Below are 25165 nucleotides of genomic sequence, written 5' to 3' on the forward strand. Positions count from 1 at the left end.
GTCCAGAAAGCAATTGGAGTAAGGAGATAAAAGGTATCCAGATGTTCCAGAAGCAGTATCTCTTTAGTTTTAGTATTTCAGAGCACAGTGGTCAGACTGTGGATGGAGGGAGAGATGGCTTCTTGTTGCCACTGTAGATATGCGCACCACTAAGTTTATTATGGTTTAATATACCGCTTTAGTACCAAAGCGGTTTTAAAAAACAAACAAGGATAATTAAAAACAAGGGAAAGGACACATGAAAATTTTGAATTGTCAAGACATTGCACAGGAGGGAAATGGGGGAGGGTTTACAATTTATAAAATAAAAAATTGAGAAGGTAATGGGAAGAACGATATGGAGATGGGGAAGACTTAGGTGATCCATTTGTCTAAATCTCAAAAGCATCCTTAAAGAGAGAGGTTTTAAGGTTAGATTTGAAATGATTAGAGTTACGGTAGTTTCCAGTCTTAGCGCTATGGGGAGCTATAGTGTGGGAGCGATTACAGAATAAATGGCTTTGCGAGTTAGTGTTATAAAATGGCTCTTTAGGTCTAAAATAACATTAGAAGCTTCAGACTTGCTCATGTTAACTTTAAATCCTGAGACTACTGAGTTACCTCTGCAAGAGAGATAGTAAGTTTGAAAATGAGTCAAGAGGATTAGTAAATGACAGAACTATGGGCTAGATTCACTAAGGGCATGGATCGATCCGATCGTGTCCGGGGGGCTGATTCACAAATCGCTCTATAGCAATCCCGACGCATTGCGCAGACCATCTGTGCTGGCCCTCCATGCCCAACAGAGCAGGAAACTTCTATTTTTTATTTTTTCTTCTCAAGCCTGTGGTTTTAACCCGCGGGTTAAAACCACAGGCTTGCACTGCGGGGAAGAGAAGGAGAGTCGGGGCGGCAGGAGAGATTCGGGGCTAGAGCAGGAGATGGGGCAGAGAGCAGATCGGGGCAGCAGAATGCAGGGCAGTCCGAAAGGACCTGAGCAACTGGTCCTCAGCAGTCGCTTATTTTTAGATCAAGTCAGCCCAGTCGATGTCCCTCTTTTTTTTTTTTTTTTTTGTGAATCGCTGCCTGCCTACATTTGAATGCCGTTCCCCCTCATTTGCATGCGCAGATCAGCGAATGATCGGAACAGAGGTTAGTGAATCGGGTCGGAGGGAAATCGAGTTGCAAAGGGGTCGCTAAGTGGTCGGAAGTTGATTGGTGGGCTTAGTGAATCTAGCCCTATATAATTTGCAAAAAAGCACACTTTTGTATTCAGTGTCACTCACACAAAGTCCATCAACATCCAGACTGGAGTGAACAACATGCCCAATGCAGGAAGAAACTAGATGGAATTCTGGCAAGATTGGAAACTGCAACACTCACACTGAAGTTACTTCTCACATGGTGTACTTTAAACACAATAAGTACTGCAGGTGCTAGAGATGTACCTGTTCTTGTTTCTGCATCAGTAGAGAAAATATCCCAGGTACAAATGTTCAGTTTGTAGATTCTACAGCAGCTTTGTGCCCGGGATTTTTTTTTTTTGAGCTAAGAAGTCATTTTTTTACCCATAGCTATATACCATATATACTCGAATATAAGTTGAGACCCCCATTTTTCCCCCCCAAAAGGAGGAAAAATGGTTGACTCGAATATAAGACAGGGGTTTAATATTCAAGTGTCATGCCCTGCCAGGATCCACCCAGTGTCCCCTCCCTCACTCCCTCCCTTGGCAGGTTCTGCACTCAGCCCCCCTCCCTGCCAAGTTCTGCACCCAGCCCCCTGCCCTCAGTCCCAATCCCTAACAAGCTCTGAACCAAGCCCCCTTCCCTGCCAGGCTCTGAACACTGTCTCCCCTCTCTTCCAGGCTCTATATCCTGTCCCACCTTCCTTCCCTATACCCTCTTCCCAACCTCATCAGTGATGTCACAATGGCTTGATTGTCCCGTACTCCCCTCTGCCCTCCAACCCAGCCAGCAGATTAACCCTTCCCCTTAACTGAAACCACCTAGTGGTAGGCCAAAACTAACAATTACCACCTCCCTCCTTTCTTACCTTTTCCCTGGTAGTCCAGCATATATCCCATGCTGAAATCCACAGATTGCGAAGGTAGTAGCCAGCGGCACACCCGGGCCGGCACGCAGGACCAAGCTTTTCATGCTCCTGGCCGGCTTTGCACCGCTCCTTGATAGGCTGCCGCCAGTTCTCGCAGGATTCGTGGCTCTCGCTACAGCCTATTAAGGAGCGGTGCAGGGCCAGCTGGGAGCATGAAAAGCTCACTCCTGATGGGAGGAGGGAGGGAAGGAAGGAAGGGGGCTGGTGCATTGCCTGATAGGGGAGAGAGGGAAGGGTGCTGGGTGCAGTGCCTAGCAGGAAGGGAGCTGGGTGAAGTGCCTGACCGGGGGAAGGGGGTTGGGTGCAGAGCCTGACAGGGCAGGGCACTTGAATATTAAGCCACCAGACTTATATTCGAGTCAACCTTTTTTCCTCCTTTGGGGGAAAGGTTGATCTCGACTTGTGCTCGGATCGGCTTATATTCAAATATACGGTAATCAGACTCTCAGGTGAACATAAGAATTGCCGCTGCTAGGTCAGACCAGTGGTCCATCATGCCCAGCAGTCCGCTCACGCGGCGGCCCTCTGGTCAAAGACCAGTGCTCTGAGACTAGCCCTACCAGTGTATGCTCTTGTTCACCAGGAACTTGTCTAATTTTGTCTTGAATCCCTGGAGGGTATTTTCCCCTATGACAGACTCCGGAAGAGCGTTCCAGTTTTCTACCACTCTCTGTGTGAAGAAGAACTTCCTTACGTTTGTACAGAATCTATCCCCTTTCAACTTTAGTGAGTGCCCTCTTGTTTTCCCTACCTTGGAGAGGGTGAACAACCTGTCCTTATCCACTAAGTCTATCCCCTTCAGTACCTTGAATGTTTTGATCATGTCCCCTCTCAATCTCCTCTGTTCAAGGGAGAAGAGGCCCAGTTTCTCTAATCTTTCGCTGTACGGCAGCTCCTCCAACTCCTTAACCATCTTAGTCGCTCTTTTCTGGACCCTTTTGAGTAGTATCGTGTCCTTCTTCATATACGGCGACCAGTGCTGGACGCAGTACTCCAGGTGAGGGTTCATCATGGCCCGGTACAGCAGCATGATAACCTTCTCTGATCTGTTCATGATCCCCTTTTTTATCATTCCTAGCATTCTGTTCACCCTTTTTGTCGCCGCTGCACATTGCATGGACGGCTTCATCGACTTGTCGATCATAACTTCCAAGTCCCTTTCCTGGGAGGTCTCTCCAAGTACCGCCCCAGACATCCTGTATTCGTGCATTAGATTTTTGTTACCAATATGCATCACTTTGTATTTATCCACGTTGAACCTCATCTGCCATGTCGATGCCCATTCCTCGAGCCTGATTATGTCACGTTGCAGATCTTTGCAATCCCCCTTCATCTTCACTATGAACAGCTTCGTATCTTCTGCAAATTTAATCACCTCGCTCGTCGTATCTATGTCCAGATTGTTTATAAAGATGTTGAAGAGCACGGGTCCAAGCACCGAGCCCTGCGGCACCCCACGAGTGATGCTCTTCCAGTCCGAGTAAAAGCTCTCATTAACTGAGGTTCATACTGTTTGCCTGCTTTCCTTAGAGCACCCTGCTGCCCATTAGGCTGAGACGTTTTCTCTACCCCACCCCCTCCCTTTGCTTAGCTAGAATAGGAGGGGTGTGTGCTGAGTTAACCTATAAGACTTCTCACAAATGATAATTAAGGTTGAGATGAAGAAATACTTTTCTTTTCTACCCCCTGTGATTTCAGTTGCCCTGCAATGAGTTTTGCTATCTCCCTAGTGACAGGACAAGTTTCTTTAATTCCCTGATGAATGTTAGGGATTTCCATGGTTTCAGGATTTTCCCTGTCACAGTAAGAATAAAACAGAAAATAAAGGGAAACAAATACCTTTTTATTGGACTAACTTAGGCCCCCTTTTATCAAGCCACATTAGGGTTTTTTATCACCAGCTACTACGGCAAAAGCTCTGACACTCATAGAATTCCTGTGAGAATCGGTGCTTTTATTGCAGCAGCCAGTGATAAAAAACCCTAACGATGCTTGATAAAAGGGGGCCTTAATAAGAATTGCCACTGCTGGGTCAGACCAGTGGTCCATCGTCCTCAGCAGCCCACGGACGCGGCGGCCCCCAGGTCAAAGACCAGTGCTCTAAAATGAGTCCAGCCTCACCTGTGTACGTCCCAGTTTAGCAGAAACTTGTCCAGTAGTTTATGATTTGCTTTCGATGGTAATCCCTTCTTCCTCAGATCAGTTACCTTCGAAAGCAAACCATAAACATTACTCTAGTCCAATAAAACCATAAACATTACACTAGTCCAATAAAAAAACATTATTTTTTTTCCTTTTAAGTTTTTGTTTTATTTCTACATATTACCTTGAAGAGTGGACTAAAATGGCCACCACACCATTTCACTTTGATTTCAGCAAAGCCTTTGACACGGTTCCTCATAGGAGGCTCTTGAATAAACATAACAGACTGAAGTTAGGATTCAGAGTGATGAACTGGATTAGAAACTGGTTGATGGACAGTCACCAGAGTGGTGGTTAATGGAATTCACTCAGAGAAAGGAAAGTCGAGCAGTGGAGTGCTTCAAGAATCGTTGCTAGGGCGAGAACTTGCAGCAGCCATTCAGAGAGCGGCTCTGCACGGGGCTGGAGTGCAGGAAGATTGCTCCTGCCCCAGTTCACTGCTGGACCCCCATGGATTTGAAAGGTATGCGGTGGAGGTAGGAAGGAAGTAAAAGTTGTCACAGTCAGCCTGCACAGGAGGCGGGAGGGATCCCTCCTGTCCTGGACCACCAGGGAATTGAAAGGTATGAAGGGGAAGTGGGAAGAAGGTAAAAGTTGTCTCAGTTGACCAGGATAGGAGGCTTGAGGGATCACCAGGTCTTACAGCAGCCCAGTGGAGGCCTGCAGGGCATTGGGAGAAGAGGGAGGGGTACAGGGTGCATAGCCTGGCAAGAAAGGAAGGGAGGACAAGGAGGGAGGGGGGCTGGGTGAAGAACTTGACAGGGGAGGGCTCTTGAATATTAACACCCCAGTTTATATTTCAGTCAACCTTTTTTCCTCTTTATTTGGTCTATATTCGAGTCAGTTTATATTCAAATATATATGGTACATTTTACATTCTCTCTTTCCATATTGACCCACAGTACCTCCTCCTTACCCTGCAGATCCTGCAATTGTGTGGCTTTAATATGATCTTTGCAGCAAAAGAAAGAAGAAGGTCCTTGCCTCACACCACAAACAGTACAGAGAAAGAGGCAAGGGAGGCTGATAGGATGCCTCCCTTGCCTCTGTCTCTGTACTGTCTCTGTACTGTTTAATATGATCTTTTTTTTTCTCTTGGTTTGAATTTAGACCAAGGGCGTGTGGATTTTAGCATAAATAAATTTAAATATTGGACATAATGATGTACAGGGCAGGTCTTATTTAGACCCTGAGTCTGGTGCTTGTCACCTATAAGATCCTGCCCGTGGCTAAATCTCACTCCAAACAGTGAGCTGTGCCCGTACTAAAGTCCTATTATTATTATTAGATTTTTTTCTAAAATTTATTTGAGCCTCACATTTTGGCACATTCTCACCAGGGGGAAAAAAAGTTGTTGCCAATTACGTTTTGGGTGTTACAAATATGATCTTTAACATATAATGCCACTCTGCATCCTTTTCTTCCTACCCTGTCTTTCTTGAACAGATTATAGCCCAGTATAACTATATTCCAGTCATGGTTTTCTGTAAACCTGAGCAGCTAGCCTTGCTCTTAGGTGTGCAAAGTGTGCATAATGGCAAATGATGCAAATGTTTCCAAAAAGGTATTGTTTTTATTAATTTCCATAACAATTATCAAAAGGTTATTTGCGTCATGGGGGTCTTTACAGAAGCCAAAATCTGGCATTTCTAGCTAAGAATCCCACTATAATAGTTGTTCACCAATATATACCTTCTATGACCAGTATGACATCATCACTTGTCAACCAATAGAGGCTGTCCTTAGGTTTGAACAAAGAAAATTCCTTTTGACACAGAACAAAGTTTCACAAATCATATTTTTGTTTACATTAATTTCTGAATATGCATAAAACATTATAACATACCCAATACACTTTTTGTCATTCTCAAAAAGATAAAATCAAACAGCATAGTCTCTTTTGGCCCCTCTTACCGCCTTACGGCACCTGCTTTGATGTTGTTTGTGCTTTTTCCAGTTTTTGTTCGTTTTTGACCTTTTCCATTCCTTAAACGAAGTCTTCTTGTCTCTGATTGCTTCCTTCACCGCTACTGTGAGCCACGCTGTTTCCTTGTTATTTTTCCTCTTGGATCTCTTGTTGATACGCAGTATATATAGATTTTGCGCCTCGGTGACTGTGTCCTTAAAAAGGGACCATGCTTCCTCTAGCGCAGACGTGTCAAACTCTGGCCCGCGGGCCACAGGTTTGGTTCCATTTTTAGTGACCCCTGATGCAGGCGTTCCTCATATGCTGAAACACAGTGCTGTGTCAGGTCCACAGCTTCTGCTTGTGTCCTTTTATGAAATATCAAATTGGTTTTACATCAGTGTTCTTCAGTGGACTGCTCATTGTCCGTTACCTCTTCCTTTTGTACTATACAATTTGGCCCACCAGACAATTAAATATTTGTAATTAAGCTGGCAACGGCAGCCAAGAGAGTGCAGGCGACCATGAGCGACAGTAGAGAGCATCGGGAGCACACCATGGCGACACGAGACTTGCCCGCCGGAAGGCATCAGCTATAGATTCACACAACAAGTTTGAGGCACATGAATCTATAGCTCATGCCTTATGGCGGGCAAGTCTCGCGGCCGCCACGCTGTGTTCCCGATGCTCTCTACTGCTGCTCGTAGTCGCCTGCACTCTCCTGGCCTGCACTATTGAAGAGGTGAGTTCTGACTCTATGATTATCAGATTCTATAGATAACCACCTTAAGCAAAGTGTGTGTGTGGAGAGAAAAGGAAAGCTTAATAGGAACTTCTGTAATGAACATAGACCAATTAAAGGGGGATTTCCTTGAAACAGCCTATGGCGAAACATAGTCCTATGTCGGAATATGTACCCCTAAGCCGTGTTTATAAGATGAGTATCTATATAACTATTTAAAACTAAACAAAATAAATTATAAAACTAGCATTTTAAAGAATATTGGACCGATGAAGAAGTTGATGTTGGTAATCTGTGTGTGGAGTTTGCTATACACACAGTTACACCGCTGAGGTCTAAGGAAAAAGTTTATTTAAGATGGTTATCTATAGAATCTTGTAACAGAGATATACCTTAAATTTAAATAAATTTGAGTGGTGAAGCCTTTCTGGAATCTTCTATGATTATCAGTCACATCTAACTGTAATACATACTGGAAGAAAAATATAAATCACACAGCTGAACTCCTAAAGCAAGAAAGCACAACTGAAATGGTTTGTAAACACAGAATCCCTGGGATGTATCTGCCTTCTGTCATTTACACTTCAGTGCACATTTGTGTTAATCTGAGCTCATCTCAGACACACAGTTTTGCATTCCTAAACCATCTACCTAACCAGAAAGTCAACTCAAGGTGATTTTTAGTGTCAGCAATTGACTGTTGCCTCAAAGTGATATGCTAAGTGTACATTTGGGAACCTGGGTTGGCCACTGTTGGAAGGAGGATACTGAGCTTGATGGACCTTCAGTCTGCCCCAGTATAGTAGCTGTTATGTTCTTATGTCGGGAGAGGTTGTAACCCTACACTTCTACTAAGGCTAAGGGGTGCTTTTATTAAGGTGTGCATTTAGCGCGCTCTAAATTGGTTAGTGTACCTTAATAAATGGACCCCTAAGTATCTTAATAAAAAATTTGGCCCGCGATTTAGCCAATGGTTTAGATTTTGGCCCCTTATGTGATTGAGTTTGACACCCCTGCTCTAGCATTTTTACAGTACTTATCCTCTTCTGAATCTTCTTCCCCACCATGAGTCTCATCCCTTCGTAATTCCCTTTTCGGAAGTTCAGTGCCATGGCTGTCGTTCTGGATCGAAGTTTTGCCCCTGTGTCCAGATTGAAGTGGATCATATTGTGATCACTGCTTCCCAGTTTCCCTTCTACATCTACACCTTGCGCAGGTCCTCGTAGTCCATTTAAAATTAAGTCCAGAATTGCATTTCCTCTTGTATTTTCCTTGACAAGTTGTTCCAGGAAGCAATCGCCTACAGGAACTTGGTCTCCCTACTGCAGCCGGAGGTACCTAGGTTCCAGTATATCCCTGGATAATTGAAGTCAACCATGATAACTGAGTTGCCACCCTTGCAGTTGCATTTAATCTCGTCCGTCATTTCTCCATCAATTTCTTTGGACTGCCCTGGGGGTTGATAGTAGATGTCGACCTTCGATTGTGTTCCATTTGTTCCTGGAATTTTGACCCATAGAGACTCTACCTTATTTTTTGTTTCTGGCGTGTTCTCTCCGGTAGACTCAATTCCCTCTTTGACATATAGGGCAATACCCCCACCTTTTTGACCTACTCTGTCTCTGCGGTATAGCTTGTATCCTGGAAGCACAGTGTCCCAGACATTTTCCTCGTTCCACCATGTTTCTGTGATGCAGATGATGTCAAGGTTATCTTTTTGTGCCATAGCTTCCAATTCCCCCATCTTATTCCTTAGGCTCCTTGTGTTCGTGTACATACACTTGAATTTGCGGCTGTTACTTTGTTGAATTTCCTTCCCTCTTGTGTCCCTTTCGATCCGTCAGGATTTCTGTCTTTCTTATGATCCGGTGAGTCTTCCCCACTATCTTCCTGCACGGTATCCTCTGGGTATACCGGTTCCCAAACCATCGACTCTTGGTCGACTGTCAGCTTCCCCTTATTCCTAGTTTAAAAACTTCTCAATTTCTTTCTTGATGTTGCTTGCAAGTAGCCTTGTTCCGTCTCTGGTGAAGTGAAGTCCATCCTTCCTAAATAGCTTGCTCTTCCACCAGAACATCATCCAGTTGCGCACAAAGTGGAATCCTTCTTCATCACACCAGCGCCTCATCCATGCGTTGACTGCTTGCATCTCTGTCTGCCTCTTCTCGTCGGCCCTGTGTACCAGCAGGATCTCCGAGAATGCTACCCTCGGCGTTCTGGTCTTCAGCTTCTCTCCTAGCATCCGGAACTGGTCCTTCAGTCCTTCCCTGCTGTAGTTCTGTTGCTCACGTTGTTTGTCCCCACGTTGATCAGCACCACTGTATCTTCCTCTTCCACTCTGTCAATGATCCTGTCGATGCGAATCACTATATCTTCTACCTTGGCTCCTGGTAGGCAGGTCTCCAGTCAATCCTGTCTTCCTCTCGCTATGTGGCTGTCGACTTGTCTAATGATGGAGTCCCCCACAATGATTGCTATCCTCTCTATCTTCTCTTGCCTCTATAGCCGCAGGTCCGTGTCCCTGATGTATGACAATCGCTCCAGCCATAGGTCCATGTCCTCTGTGCACTTCCATCTTCCCTCATCCTGGCGTTGGCTTGTACTGGACTCGTCTTCCTTGTGGTTCTGCTCCTGGTGGTCCTCACTCACTGTAGGTGTATCTTAGCAGCTCCACTGTTGGTAATTTTCCACGGCCTCCCTGTATGCCTGTTCGATGAACTTCTCTAACTCCCTGACTTCTTCCTCAACAGTTTCCTCTTCAAGCATTATTATATACTGCTTTCCAGACATTGCCCCCTTAGAACCTGGAAAACTGGTTCAATTCCCATTGCAGCTCCTTGTGATTCTGGGCAAGTCACTTAACCCTTCATTCATCTAGGTATAAAATAAGTACCTGTATATAATATGTGAATCACTTTGATTGTAACCACAGAAAGGCAGTATATCAAGTCCCATTCCCTTTCCCTATATTGGGATCGGATCCAGTGGCCTTTGGTCTGGGCTTCCATTTTCCAGCCTGGTTCATGGCATTCTACACTTAAGCCATGGGCCTGCCTGAGAATTAATGGTGGTAATTCTCAACCGTTTGAGTTGAGCACAGGGACTCAATAAGGTTGTCTGTCCCTTGCTTTTGCACTGGTGATGGAACCATGGGCAAGTGTTGTTCAATCCAGTCTGGATGTTGATGGGCTTAATGTGAGTGACATTTTGTATCATTGTCAAACTTACTAGGAAGTTCTTCTTCAAACTTACTAGGAAGTTCTTCTTCACTGAAAGGGTGGTTGATCGCTGGAATAGTCTTCCACTTCAGGTTATTGAGGTCAGTAGTGTGCCAGATTTTAAGGCCAGATGGGATAGACATGTGGAATCTATCCGCAAAGATAGATAGGGAGGGTCACTGGAGTGGGCAGACTTGATGGGCCCTGGCCCTTATCTGCCGTCTATTTCTATGTTACTACCCCTCTAAAAGTAAATTTGACCATGTCTCCCCGCTCCTGGCCAAGCTCCACTGGCTTCCGATAATCGCCAGGGTCCACTATAAATGCGCCTGTTTAACTTTCAAAATCCTATATGGTATCCTCCCTCCCTTTATCCCTCTTTCTTGGAATTCCTCAAACCCTAATACCACCAGATCCTCCCACAAATTAAAACTATCCTTCCCCTCGCTAAAAGGCATTTCCCACACAGGAAAGCTAGGGACCTCCCTCCACTTCAAAATCACTGAGCTCTGGAACAACCTTACTTCCCCTCTTCGGAACTTGAGCTCTCTCCAAGTTTTCCGCAAACATCTGAAAACCTGGCTTTTCTCAAAAAATGTAAGTCTCCCTCCAACTTAGGAATCAAGGAAACTCTTATATCTTGGCATCCCAAGTCCTCTAAATTTTCTTCACACTTCTTCCTCTAACCCTCTGTTGTAGTTCCTTCCTATTTCTCCTACTGTAAACCGCGTCGAGCTCTATGAACGTGGAGATGATACGGTATACAAACCTAAGGATTAGATTAGATTAGATTAGGTACTCAGGAGTCTCAGGTTTTAAAATTAACGTGAGCAGGTCTGAAGCTTCTAATGTTATTTTTAGATAGCAATCTTTTAGTTTTAAATGGATGGCCAATAAATGAGATATTTGGGTGTTTACATAATCACTGACTATTCTGGTTTGTTCAGGCACAATTATTTTCCTGGGCAGTAAGGTCCAGATTCTACAAACAGTGCAGTTATTGGCCGGTGCCTCCAAAAATGGTGCCAGTCATGTGTCAGTCATAGAATGGCGGCCACCGTCACGCATAGGCACCAGAAATATAGGCTAACGTTTTTAAGGCCTACATTTCCAGGACCTGTGTGTGACAAAAATGGAGGTATTTTAAAATTATTAATTGTTTTTAAATGATGCGGTCAATTACCGCACCAATTAAAATCAAACCAATTCAGTTAGGTGGTGGTAAGACGTCTACCACTGCCTAACTTAGGGTACCATTTTGAGAATTTGGACCTAAGTGTAATTTCCTAATTGCTCATACCTAAAAAGTATAGAAAATGTCTGTTATTTCCATAAAACTTTGCTTTTATGACCAGGATAGTCAAATTTTCCAATTTACCTATTTAAAACTTGAAAACACTGAATTTTCATCTTTTCATTCTTATAAAGTCATAAAAAGCAACACATGAATCACAATTAACATGTATTTATATTAAAGTTATACAAAGACTAGTGTTTAAGCCCGTTACATTAATGGGTGCTAGTAAAGCCTCCTTCCCTCACATGTCCCCTATTTTCAGCCCCAGCTCCAAACCCCTTTTTTAGCCCCCCCCCCCCGCCCCTTCTCCCATCTTTTCCCTTTCAGCTTCCAGCCCCCTTTTCTCACATGCCCCTTTTACAGCCTCCTTCTCACACATATCCCCTTTTCTGCCCCCAGCCCCCTTCTCTTACACATCCCCATTGTCAGCTCCCAGCTCCTTTCTCTAACATGTTCCCTTTTTACAATACCGACCCCCAGCTTCAGCCTCCTTCTCCCACCTACCCCTTTTTTCAGCACCTAGTTCCCTTCTCCTATTTGACCCCTTATGCTTCTGAAGTGTGTCTTGAACCCTGGTCCAATCCCAAGAACCCCCCCCCTTTTAAAGTTTCCTTCCCTCACATGTCCCCTATTTTCAGCACCCCACTTCTCCCATCTTTTCCCTTTCAGCTTCCAGCCCCAGCCCCTTTTTCTCACATGTCCCTGGCACCTATCCATAACCGAGAAGCCCCACCCTTCCCCGACACAAACGGAAGCGTCCCTTTCCCCCTCTGCAGCAGCGGTTGTTTTTATTTGTATTTTTGGTCTCGGCCGGGGTTTCTCCCACTCTTCCTCCCCTTCCCCTTTTGCCCCTTCTCACTGGTTTGCTCTCCTGTTCTCACCAATTTTCCGCCTTGCTTTTCCTTTCTCTTACAGTAAAAGAACCTAAGGAAAAGTTTCACTTATCTTCACAGCAGTTAACAAAACCAGGATCGCGATCCGACGCAGTGATCTTCCTGTAATAACATATTCTGCATTGAAGTGAAGATAAGGAACCTATGTCCAGATCCAACAAGGCTCTTGTTTCACCAACGAATGGCTGCTTCAGGGAGTTCTCTCCTATTCCGTCCCTGAAGCAGCCATTCGTTGGTGAAACAAGAGCCTTGTTAGATCTGGACATAGGTTCCTTATCTTCACTTCAATGCAGAATATGTTATTACAGGAAGATCACTGCGTCGGATCACGATTCTGGTTTTGTTAACAGCTGTGAAGATAAGTGAAACTTTTCCTTGGGTTCTTTTACCTGTTCCCTGTGCACAGTGGTGGGATATGTTCCCATTTTGAAAGATTACATTTTTGAGAAATAGTGGAGTTTTTTTGCCCATGATACAGAGTAAGAACAGCTGAAAAACCCATTGGGTTGCCGTCTGCATATGAAATAAAGTTGAGGCTTTTTCTCCACTGTAATGAAATGGTTTTTCAGTGGGCATTTCCACCACTTGGCTAATAACATTTTTTGATTAGAGGTTGATTTATATATTATTGTTGTTGTTATTATTTTTCTAGTGAGAGATGTTTAAATACCTATGTAGTATAAATGCGCATGAGGAGCTCTGGAATGAGAGGGCATAGGATGAAGTTAAGAGATGATAGGCTCAGGAGTAATCTAAGGAAAGGAAAGGATGGTTGATGTGTGGAACGTATCCCGGTAGAGGTGGTGGAAGCATAGACTGTGTCTGAATTCAAGAAAGCATGGGACAGAAATGTGGGATCTCTTAGGGAGAGGAGGAGATAGTAGATGCTGCAGATGGACCATTTGGCCTTTATCTGCCATCATGTTTCTGTGTTTCTAAGTATATCCTGGTGGAAGTGCTCACCTTGCTCTTTCTGAGTATGCTCCTATGTTTTCCTTGAATGTCTCAAGATGAGCATCAAGGAAATGGACTTTGAAAGACATCCTACAGCCTATTTTACTTTAATTCTTCATCAGATTCTCAACCAACTCAACATATTTTTCAGCCTCATGATTGCCCAGGAAGCTGTTCCAATCCACTTTCTTCTTCCTAGTTAGCTTTTTGGGAAATTCCATGCACTCCAGAATCTTCTTTATCTGTGGCTGACAGCTTTGACCTTTGCCTCAGACAGATTAGGGAAGATGTTTTGAAGGTACTTGAAGGCTGTCAACTCTTTAGCTAGAGCTCTGACAAATTGTTTCATTAGGCCCAATTTGATGTGTAATAGTGGATCAGCACTGTTTGGGGGTTCACCAATGGTTCCCATTTGATGTCGTTTGTTCCCCACAGGGAACTCAGTCCGCTGTGGCCAATTCCACCTTTGGTAGTGCACCTTTGTGTTCTTGTTGTCCCAAAGGCAGAGATAGCAGGGAAACTTGGTAAAACTTCCTTGGAGACCAGTTAGAAATGCCACCATTTTGAAGTCTCTGATGATCTCTCAGCCGTACTCATCATACTTCAAGGTGTCTAGTAAGGTCTTGATGCTGTTGTAATCCTTTTTGAGATGCAGTGAGAGAACCAGTGGAAGATACAGGTACTTGTTCCCATATGAAGCAGCAATATCCTACCACACCTTAGTAAAAGGGCCCCCTAAGTTTACTCAGCTTGAAATCAATCTGGAATGTTCCTCAAAAAAGGTAAATTGCAAAATATCAATGTCCTAGTCACAAAAGCAAAGTTTGAAAGGAAGGATAGCCATTTTCTGTACTTTTATGGCATAGGCAGTTAAGAGAGAACATTTATTACCAGGAACAAAATAAATTGTTACACAGTGTTATTACATGAATTAAAGCTTGACATTGTTCCTGGTTCAATCGTATAGTCACGATAAAAACAAATCTTTTACTGGAGCTCTTATATTTATTTCAAGTCTTGCCTGAACCTTTGCTAAGAGTTTTGTTTGCTACCTTTAAAATCAATGGACTAACACATGTTTGAGATTACCTGCCTTGTAGCATTATTTATAGGGGGAAACAAGAGGGCCTTGGTGTGTATCATTTTATCATCAAGTGGATCATGTGTGTATAGACCTCAAAATTTTTTTTATATATGATCTTATTTTCAAAAGAGGACCATCAAATGGGGTAATATCCAAATTTGGTTATATGCATGTTCGCTTTAGACCATTACCAGTTCATCATTGGTCCTCTTATATTCAAATAATTGTAATGCCAATTTGAAATGTTTGTACTATGAATTTTAATTTTACTTTATAGACTTTAAAAAAAAAAAAAAAAAACAATAGCACTTATCTTTAGCACATGAAACCATCCACAAAATGTCAAACAGCCTCCAACATAACGTTATGTTTTGCCAACATTGGCTACACTAGGGAAGCTTGTTACTACAACACTGAAGTTACTATCAATTCTCAATGCTTTCTTTTGGGCTAGCAACAGTGCCCTGAACTTTCACCAAGGTAATATTAGTGGTGGCCACAAATCTCTATAGAGAAAGTTGGCAGGTGCACCCATACTTGGAGGATTGGCTAATTTGAGCGCCATCCCAACCATAAGAAGAAAATGCGGTAGCAGCAGCTGTGGGGACACCACAGAGTCTGGGATGGATTGTGAACTTTCAAAAGAGCCTCCTAGTTCTGACACAGTTCCTAGAATATCTGGGAGTCTTATTCAGCACAGTGGAAGGCCGAGTCTTTCTTCCAGAAGCATGCAAACAGAAGCTTTGTGGTCAGATTACAGACTTATTGACCAAGCCAAAGTCTACAGCATGGCATTACCGTTAAGCCAATAGATCAATGGCAGCCATGATCAAGGTGGTGCCCTGGGCAAAGGCACACATGTACCTCATCCAGGATGCATTGCTATCTCGGTCACCTCAGAGACACCCTGCATGTTCTACTCCCCTGGACAGTGGCAGCAAAGCGCAAAGCAGCATGAGCTGATTGCTCTGTCCACAGTCTCTGGTGAAGGTGATCTCACTTCAGATTGATTCCAACAATGGATGCCAGCTTTTTCAGCTGGCAACAATCACCCAGTACATGGTTACTGGACTCCATCTCAGTGGAAGTGGTCTATCAATAGGTTGGAACTTCGAGTAGTTCACATGAAACATAGAAACATAGAAGATGACGGCAGATAAGGGCCATAGCCCATCAGGTCTGCCCACTCTACTGACCCACCCCCAAGTCTACTATCCTAGGGATCCCATTCCTGGTGACAGGTTCCCTTGGCTTAACCCTCTAAGGGATCCCACATGGGCATCCCATTTGCTCTTAAATTCTTGCACGCTGTTTGCCTCGATCACCTGCACCGGGAGCTCGTTCCAAGGATCAACCACTCTCTCGGTGAAGAAATATTTCCTGGTGTCGCCATGAAATTTCCCGCCCCTGAGTTTGAGCGGATGCCCTCTTGAGGGTCCTTTGAGAAAGAGAATCTCTTCTTCCATCTCGATACGGCCGGTAATATACTTAAACGTCTCAGTCATGTCTCCTCTCTCCCTACGTTCCTCGAGTGAGTACATCTGCAAATTTTTCAGCCTTTCCTCATACGATAGATCCTTGAGCCCCGAGACCATTCTGGTGGCCATCCGTTGCACTGACTCTACTCTCAGCACATCTTTTCGGTAGTGTGGTGCTACTCAGACTGCAGGCTTTGCTGGAGCACAGTGCAGTCAGAGTTTTTTCCAACAATGCCATTTCAGTGGTGTATGTCAACAGGCATAGAGGCACGAGGAGTGCTCCACTCCGACAGGAGTCGAAGGCATTGTTCTGTTAGGCAGAAATACACCTGCAGGCGATCTCTACAGCACATGTAGCCGGAGTGGTCGGTGTTCAAGTAGATTATCTTGGCAGAAATACATTAGAACCAGGAGAGTAGATGTTGTCTATGAAAGCATTCCAGTCCATTGTGAGAAGATGGCGTCATCCGATAATTCAACCTCATGGCAACTGCAAAGAACAAGAAGGCGGATCGGTTCTTCAGTCAGAGATACGAGCCTGGAAGTGCAAGGCTAGACACCAGAGACCAAGCTATTGTATGTGTTTCCCCTTTGGCCCATGATAGGCCGGGTGATCCGCCATATAGCTCATCACACGGGAACAGAAGTTCTTGTAGTACCAGATTGGCTCAGGCACCCGTGGTACGTGGATCTCGTACACTTACAAAAGGAGCTACTGCTTAGGTATGTCCCTATGGTTCAGCATACCATCCCTATTACACTGGAAAAAGATATTAAGTTCTTACCTTGATAATTTTTTTCCCAGTAGATAGGGATGGTATGCTGAATCCCCCACCCAGCAATTATCTGTTGCACTTGTTTTCTGACTCAAGCTTAATGGTCAGCTACACAGCTAAGATTTTCCTGTCAGTCAGACTATGGGATTATGAAGAGTCTGTGTATATAATTAAAAGGGAGAAATGGTTGAGCTCCATAAATGTTCAGTCTGTTATGTTCTTGTTTAACTTGTACTTTTCTTGTAGTCATTGTTCCTCTCAGTAACTAGCTATATTACTGGTTCATTCGATGATTGTTTTAAATTAATCTGAGCAGAACACTTGGCTTCTGGGAGTTTCCTGTACCCCTCCTTCTCCTATAGGGCTGTCGCCAGCTTTGGTATGAACTGAAGGGGGCAGCAGAGACGGGGGAGGAGGAGAAGCTTACAGTATGCTCACAACCCTATGGTTCAGCATACCATCCCTATCTACTAGAAAAGATATTATCAAGTTAAGAACCTAATCTCTTTTTCCTTTGCTTGGTTCTGTATTTCTGTTCACATTGTTGCTGATTAGTGTTAATAAACAATATTTTAAATACAGATACTCTGTGCTGGTTCTAAATGCGTAAAGTGTGTTTTCTGTGCATTTTTTAATGGGTTACCATTGTTTTCTGTATCATCCAATTTTTCACTTATCTAGCAACAGTTCGGTCCCATTTAAGTCGGATAATCGAGACTTTACTTAGTATACACAGAGCAGCAGTTAAAAAGACCATTTGTTTTTCACAGGAATGATGACAGAGATATCCTTTTGGACTGTCAGAAAGAGGGACCCTCAGAGCAAACCTTTATGTCCTTGGCTAGCAAATTGGATAAAACCTCACAAGAAGTATGTATTTACATTTTTTCTTTCCTGTACTTTCCAAATTCTACATTAAATCCTGGTGATTAGAGCACATCAGTGGAGAAGAGTCAGTTCTGACTGCAGTTTATGGTATCCCACCACTAGTGGGACACTATAACTGAGAGAAGGGGCCTATCGGACAAGGACTTGGGGGGGCAAGCTTAGGAAATCTCTTCCTATTATGTTTGCTGTATTCAGTTTGGTTACCTTTTCCTGGTTTTGGGGCTCCAGTGGGTAAATATTTTATGTAAGGAGAAATTATATCTTACTTCTAATTTTCTTTTCTTTTGTCGCACCAGACCAGTCTAACAGTTTAGGTTTTGCCAAATAGCAGCTGTTGTAAAAACAAAGCTGTTAAAAACAAATTTGTACATAAATCAATTCTATTTGCAGATTAAACATCGCAAAGCTGAAAAAAAATGTATGCAACAGAGATGTGAAGTAGAAAATGACACGGTGACAAAATTCATCACCGTCCCTGCGGATAACCGCGGGAAATAAACCCATGTAATTTTCTAGTGTCTATTTCAACCTCAGTCCTTCTACACCAGCATTATTCAAAGCAAAGCTTGCGGGTCAGTGGTTGTGGCCAATTATACTCTGATTCTTCCCTCTCTCCTTAAAGAATGACATGAAGATGGTTTCCTGCAGTTATCCGTGGGGACGGGAACGGTGATGAATTTTGTCACCGTGTCATTCTCTAATGTGAAGCTGTAAAATGAATTTGTGCTGTTCTTGTTTTCTTTGCTGAGCAGACAAATGTGACCACAGAGTACAAAATAAAGAGAGAGAAATGCATGGTATACAGGAGTAATATAAGAAAAAAGGCTCACATTACATTACATTAGGGATTTCTATTCGACCATTACCTTGCGGTTCAAGGCGGATTACAAATGGATTGTCCGGAGATTAGAAGTATTCAGGGAGTAGTTTGTACATTTCATTGAGTTGTTAAGGATTACATCTAAGTTGTCATGATATTGGAAGTTCATATGTAGTAGTTGCAGGTGATGCTTGGGACATTTCTGATTGTGTTCGGTTTTATGAATAGAAGGGTTTTTATTTCTTTTTTGAAGATTTTGAAGTCTGTGGTTGTGGTCAATAGGTTGTAGAGTTGTGGGTCAAGTTTTGCAGCTCTACCACCAGCTAGCCCACTGCACTTAATGCTGTTTAATTTACTTCCTGTAGTCCAAGTACAAGCTGCAGCATCGAAATTGAAAAGGAGATAAAGCAGCTTTTAAACTAGGAACTGTGCATGGTTCTGAACAAGATATTTTCAAAAGGATAGCACCAAAACACGGTTGTTGGGGCATCCCAATAGTGGCAATATTGGGGCAGGCAGATTTTAACTGATTTTTGGAGCCTTGTGAATGGTCACTTTTCAGCTGTGCCAACACCTTTATTGATGCCTTCCCAAAATGTCCTGGTCATCCAATTGGAGGTCTCACTCTGTTTCTCAGCATTTATTTCCAGTGTTAGTAATTAGCATGCACAAGCCAGCCTTGAACCTGTGACCTTCGGGTTAAAAGAGAGCCGCTTTCTAGAAGGAGTTATTCTAATCTTGATGAATGCCTAGCCTTGAAGTCAGTGCAATCACCCCTTCTAGTGCAATGTGTCTAGTAGTCCTGAATGCTAGGATTATGCATATGAACCTGCAAATTGCTTACAGACTGTCTTCTTTATGACTCTGACAAGCGCTGCGTTCTTCTGGTAGTGCTATAGAAAAAACACAGGCCAACCCCCAAAAATTTTTTTCTTGGTCACTACATATAAAGCTAGGCCTGATGAAACAATTTGTAAAGGCTTTAAATAAAGATGGTTTGTGATGGAGTCACGTGATGTGCTGAGCAGAGTGGGATATGCCTTGCTTGAGCTCCGGGACCCTGGGTCCTTTCCCTCCTCTAGACTCATCTAGTGCCAGCATCATCGGAATTGTGGTTGGAGAGGTGTATGGGCACGTTTGTCCAACATCTAAGTCCGGCTAGGAGTGGGAAGGTCACGTGAAAAGAAAAGGACATGCTGTCTCAGAAACCAGACCTGAAGATGGCGGCGGCGGAATTGGGCCCCACGCTTTTCCTTTCAGAGGCACATATTGAGGCGCTTTCAGCATTGGCGGTGTGTGCCCTAGAATCCCGCTTTGAACAATTGTCGGGGCAGCTTACAGCCATGGAAACCCTCCTTTCTGAGACAACCCGGCACACCGGTGAGTTGGAGACATGGGTGGCGCTGGTCAAAGACGCGCACACCTTGTCCGCATCAGATCTGCTTTCCCTCCAGGAGCAATTGCAGCGTCAAACCGAAAAACTCGATGATCTAGAGAACCACTCCCGGAGGGATAACTTCTGACTGGTGGGCCTGCCCGAGGCTGTCTCTGACTCGGCTCCTGTCTACCATTGAGTCCTGGCTCCAGATGGAACTTCACTTGCCAGCCAGCATGGGGCCATTGCGGCTCGAACGCGCGCACCGCCAGGGCAGGAGAGCAGATGATCGTACACGTGCCCGGGTGATCATCTTTAAAGTCCACAATTATGCGCACAAGGCCGAATTGATGCCTCAATACAAACTGAAAAAGAATACCCTGTACTATGATGGGGACCCGGTCTGTATTTTCCAGGACTATTCTCCAGCCTTACAAGAACGCCATCGGCGCTTCTCTTGGATGTGTTCGGCCCTGTATAACCGAAAGCAATATTTCATGCTGCTTTACCCGGCGCTCTTTTAATGATCTGGACGGGCGCTGGGTGGAAGACGTTAGACACCTTGGAAACAGCCCAGGCTTATTTGGATGCTTTGTCTTCTGAGCCTGGACTCTCAACAGTGCAGCAGTTTTGTCTTGGACTTCTGGTGCATTTTTGGGTCACCTCCCTTTGGTGTCCCTGCCCTATGTGGGCTTGGTGGTATCCTTTGCTTTCTTGGAAACCTACATCTTTTTGTGCCTAGCAGCCTATTGCAGATGGCTGTTCTAGATGTAGTACTGTGTACTCTTGTGTGCTTGGGGTTTTGAGAGTTAGGGGTTCTGCTTGCATGGGGTATTGACCTTTGGGTGGAAGTATGCTTGTGGGGGGTAGGTGTTTTGCTTGAGTCATTACTGGTGGTGGTCTACGACGGCTCCTGGAAGGCTTTTTGGGGCCCTAGTTTTGCTTTTCCTTTTGAGCTCCCGATATGATTCTGGTGGAATTGGGGTCTGGCGCTAGATTCTGTGAGTCCACCTACTGCTGGTTCTCTGTAGTTATATTGAGGCAGCTCTTGGGCACTAGCTCTTCCCCCCCCCCCCCCTTTATTTGGTTGGGGTAGTGGGTTGGGTATGATTGTGAGTGTGCGTGGGGCTTGTATTTGGCTTCTTGTCTTGGTTTATGGGCTTTCTTGGTTAGGACTGGGTGGGGGTGGAGGGGCTGGGGGCTCTGCTCACATAAGAGCATGAGTCCGTCGTTCCGGTCTGCCTAGGTGGGGTGGAACGAGCTCTGCAGGTTTGGGTTTGTTTGAGGGGGAGGTTGTCTTGGGAGGGTGGGTGGTTGGTCTTTGGGTTGGGATGAGTTGGGATTGGGGGGGTGGGACAGTCCTCCTTCAGTCATTACTGTGTCTAGTTTGCTGGGCTATTGGTACCATTCCTATGTACCTTTCAAGCTGTGTGTTTATTATGGTATTTGTTATCCTGGGGGAGGCTGGGCTCCTGGGGTCCTCTTTCAGTGTTTTTCTTCTTCCTACCTAGTAGATGAGTACCCCTTTTAAGCTTACTTCATGGAATGTAGGGGGCATTGCTTCGCCGATTAAGCGCTCCAAAATCTTGGCTGCTGTACAGCATTATTGATCAGATATAGCCTGTTTACAAGAGACCCATTTAATGGATGCTGAACATATAAAGTTGCGTCGCTCCTGGGTAGTGAAGGTTTATTTTGCCTCCTCGATGGGGCATCATGGGGGCATTGCGGTGTTGGTCCGTAAGTCTTCACGCTTGGCGTTCAGGTCCTCGATTAGTCTTTGGATGGCCGCTATCGTCTATTGCGCTTAACGTTGGGGGATCGGAGCTATTTGTTACTGGTGGTCTATGACCCAAATTTGTTTGAATCTTCTTTTCTGTAGAAGTTGGTTTGCCTTTGCTCCCGTTACTCTGGGTACCAGCTCCTCTTGGTGGGTGATTTCAACTTGGTCAGGGACCCAGACTGCGACAAGTCTGGCACATTATCTACTCCTTTAGGGGCTAAGGGATGCCTTCTTGCTGTTTTTTGCGATACCCTGTCAGTGATAGACCCTTGGCATCTTTTACATCCCAAGGTCTGTGACTATACTCACCTCTCCCCGCGCTCACAATACACTGTCTTGGATTGATTATATTTTTGTGTCTCCAGCATTGTTTTCTTCTGTATTGTTGGCGGAGATTGGTCCTCTTGAGTATTTCCGATCATACCTTGATCTGGCTGGATATTCATTTGGATGCTGCTTACATCCGTTCTCCCTCTTGGCGCTTTCCCCTTTTATCTTGAGCATGATGTCGAGTTTCGGCTTTTTTCTGCAGTCTCAATGGATAACTATCTGACTAATAATACCCACCATCAGGAAGACCCTATCTTATTTTGGGAAGCTGCCAAGTCGGTACTCGGAGGTCAAATCATTTATTTTCTTTGTGCCCAAAATAAACGTATTCATCATAGTATTATCACCTTGGAGCGGGCCTTGCGAGCTGCTAAGAGGGCCTTTCACTCTACTCCCTCAGAGGCAACTCGGGAGCAGTATTTGTCTGCTCAGGGAGCTCTCAACTCTCTGCTTCATTCTCGCTCTCAGCGGTGGGTGACTTATCATAAACATAGTTTTCAAAGGTTTGGCAATAAGCCCGGGTGTTTACTGGCGCGCTTAGTAGACATTCGGACAGGTCGGAAACCAATTTTGACGCTTCGGACTCCGGGGGGGCAGGGTGTCTCACACCACCGAGGTGTCTGCAGTCCTCTATGAATTCTTTGAGCGGTTGTATGCTGCTGCTCCTGATGATGCTTCCCCAGATCTCTTGACCAGATTATCTTCAGTCGTCTGGGTTGCCACGCCTTCCTGAGGATGTTGCGTCTAGTCTTAATAGTCCCTTTTAGGCGCTTGATTTACAATCTGCAATTAAGACCCTCTGCTCTGGTAAGGCCCCAGGGCTAGATGGTTTTTCAGGTGAGTTTTATCGACTTCTCTCTCCTCAGCTGTGTGGTCCCTTGTTGGCTTATTATAATACTGCTGTTGATCGCAGCTCCTTTCCCTGCTATGCCAATGAGGCGAGAACTGTGGTAGCCTTTCAAAAGTGGCGAGGGACGTTTGGCCTAACATGCCAGTAATCAGCAGGCAGCCACCCTGTGAAGCACCAGCAACCAACACAATTAGGGAGTGTTGCGGGCCCAGGCATTAGCGCACTTGTGTGCCGCGGGCCCCAACAAGCAGCAGTTAGCTGTCCACCGACCTCCAAAATTTAAAGGTACCACCAGGGAGCTGGGACAGAATTTAAAGGTGCTGGTGGGTATGTAAAAGTGATGATTGATTGGGGGGGACGGAATTTAAAGGTGCCGAGGGGCTGGGACGGAATTTAAAGGTTTCGAGTATATATTAGTATACAATTTGGTTCAGAATGTTTTTTTTTCTTGTTTTTCTTCTCTAAATCTGGGGTGCATCTTATGGTGAGGTGCATCTTATGGAGCGAAAAATACGGTAATCCTCCATTGCCCCAGGTACAAAATATAGGTAAACTGCTTTGAGTGCAGTTGTATAACTACAAAAAGGTGGTACACATGTCCCAATCTCTTTCCCTTCCCCAAAACATGGCCTGTGTGAGAGGGTGGCAAGAAGGAAGCCACAGCTGAGGAAAAACACTCTGATGTGTCACAAGACATTAACAATGAAACACTTAGGGGGATATAGTATGGGTTTTATGGTTTGAGACCAAAGTGGAATTACTTTGGTCTCCATGTTTAGCGATCCGTGTGGTGTAAAAGACCCATGGCACATCATCCAGTTACCACGATTCATACAGTAAAGCTCAGCCAAATATCCTCAAAGGGCCTAGTCAAAGACCAGACCTGAGTCCAATGGAAAACATAGTAAAGCAAGACTTGAAAATGGTAGTTCAGTCAATCCCCAGCTAACCTGGAAAGGCTTGAGCTATTTTGCAAAAACCACCGTCTGTGCAAATTTCAGCAAGCACATCCTAAATGATTTATAGCTGTTACTATTGCAGAAGTGACCTCTACCAAGTCTTGAATCAAGGGGGGTGAAGAATTGTGCAATTAAGATTTTTGTGGTTTCTTATGCTTAATTTTGACTTTATTCAGTTTGGGTTTTTTAAGACCACAACATTTGACAAATGTACAAGTTTGTGAAGTTGACACGGTACTATATTGTTTGATTTGTTTTATAACACTATCACTGTTTGTTCTTATCTGTAGGTTTCAGAAAGGTTCCATCAGTTGATGAAGTTATTCAGAAGGACAAAAAGTACAAATAGCTGAAAGCGGTTCAGCCTGTGCATTACATTTGCTTTTGTGGCTACTGTGGGTGCCAGTTTATTGGACTTATCAAAACACTTCACAAAGACATCTGAATCAGTACTGGTCAGAGACTGGTGTGTCTTGTGGAAAGCTTCAGTATAGCATACCTGTTTGTTTTGTTTAAAAGCAGTACTTGAAAGCACTTTGAAAACATTATTATTTAAATATTCAAGGATTGGGTAGCCAAATTTGGCACATTCTCATTCCACTGTGAGCTACATACTCAGAGGACTGAGGAATGATGATACAATATGCCATGATGTTTAGATGGACAAAGGAACTGTACATACAGCACAACAAACCTTAATATATTGATATGGAGACAAGTGCAATCAAATTAAATGGATTCTTAACCATCTTACTGTCAAAACAGAACAGCTGAACAGTTATCGGCACAGGCTGTACTCACTGGTTTCATGCATTCAGATACACTGTCATTGACGATGGGTTACAGCTCTTCAGTTCTTTCCTCTCTCTTGTTTTCTTTGCTCCTTTCCCCTAGATTTGATTTCATCACATTTGAAATTTATAGTATGGTTTTTATAGCTGGAAGAAATAAGTACACATAGATTTGGGATACTAAAATAATCGTTCTAAAACCTTCAAATTTTTGGCTAAAGCAGAATAGTCTGTTAATTCTTTGGGAAGGCAATAAGAAACATACAGTTAAGCACTTCGAGGACTGAGAAATCTTTTCATCCCCATCTGTGATTCACATATTTGACCTTGGGTGGGGCATATAGGACCACAATCTTAAATTCTAGTGGTAAAACCTGCAAGTGAAAAACTAGATTATTTTGAGCATTTCTGTTAAAATCACAATAAAGTGCATTTATTAGCCTAGTTGATAGATATGGCCATCTACTAAGGCAGGGTAGGGAACTCCGGTCCTCGAGAGCCGTATTCCAGTCGGGTTTTCAGGATTTCCCCAATGAATATGCATTGAAAGCAGTGCATGCAAATAAATCTCATGCATATTCATTGGGGAAATCCTGAAAACCCGACTGGAATACGGCTCTCGAGGACCGGAGTTCCCTACCCCTGTACTAAAGCCTCCTTTTACTAAGCCACGGGAGCGAGTGTCGCATGGCAAATGCTTTGACACCCAGTCAATCCTTATGGGC

At 44.2% G+C, this 25165-nt stretch overlaps 1 protein-coding gene across 3 annotated transcripts in view; it reads left to right on the forward strand.

Annotated features, from left to right (window-relative positions):
* The window catches only part of CASP8AP2 (caspase 8 associated protein 2), a 77206-nt gene extending 52241 nt beyond the window's left edge, over nucleotides 1-24965 (forward strand). For all 3 annotated transcript variants that reach the window (XM_033936739.1, XM_033936737.1, XM_033936738.1), the window contains 2 exons: nucleotides 17415-17514; nucleotides 23940-24965. In XM_033936739.1, coding sequence (XP_033792630.1) covers nucleotides 17415-17514; nucleotides 23940-24002 — 163 coding nt within the window. In that variant the 3' untranslated portion in view covers nucleotides 24003-24965. The remainder of the gene's footprint in view (nucleotides 1-17414; nucleotides 17515-23939) is intronic.
* Nucleotides 24966-25165: the final 200 nt, after the last annotated feature.

This window comes from Geotrypetes seraphini, chromosome 3 (genome assembly GCF_902459505.1).
Source record: "Geotrypetes seraphini chromosome 3, aGeoSer1.1, whole genome shotgun sequence".
Lineage (NCBI taxonomy): Eukaryota > Metazoa > Chordata > Amphibia > Gymnophiona > Dermophiidae > Geotrypetes > Geotrypetes seraphini.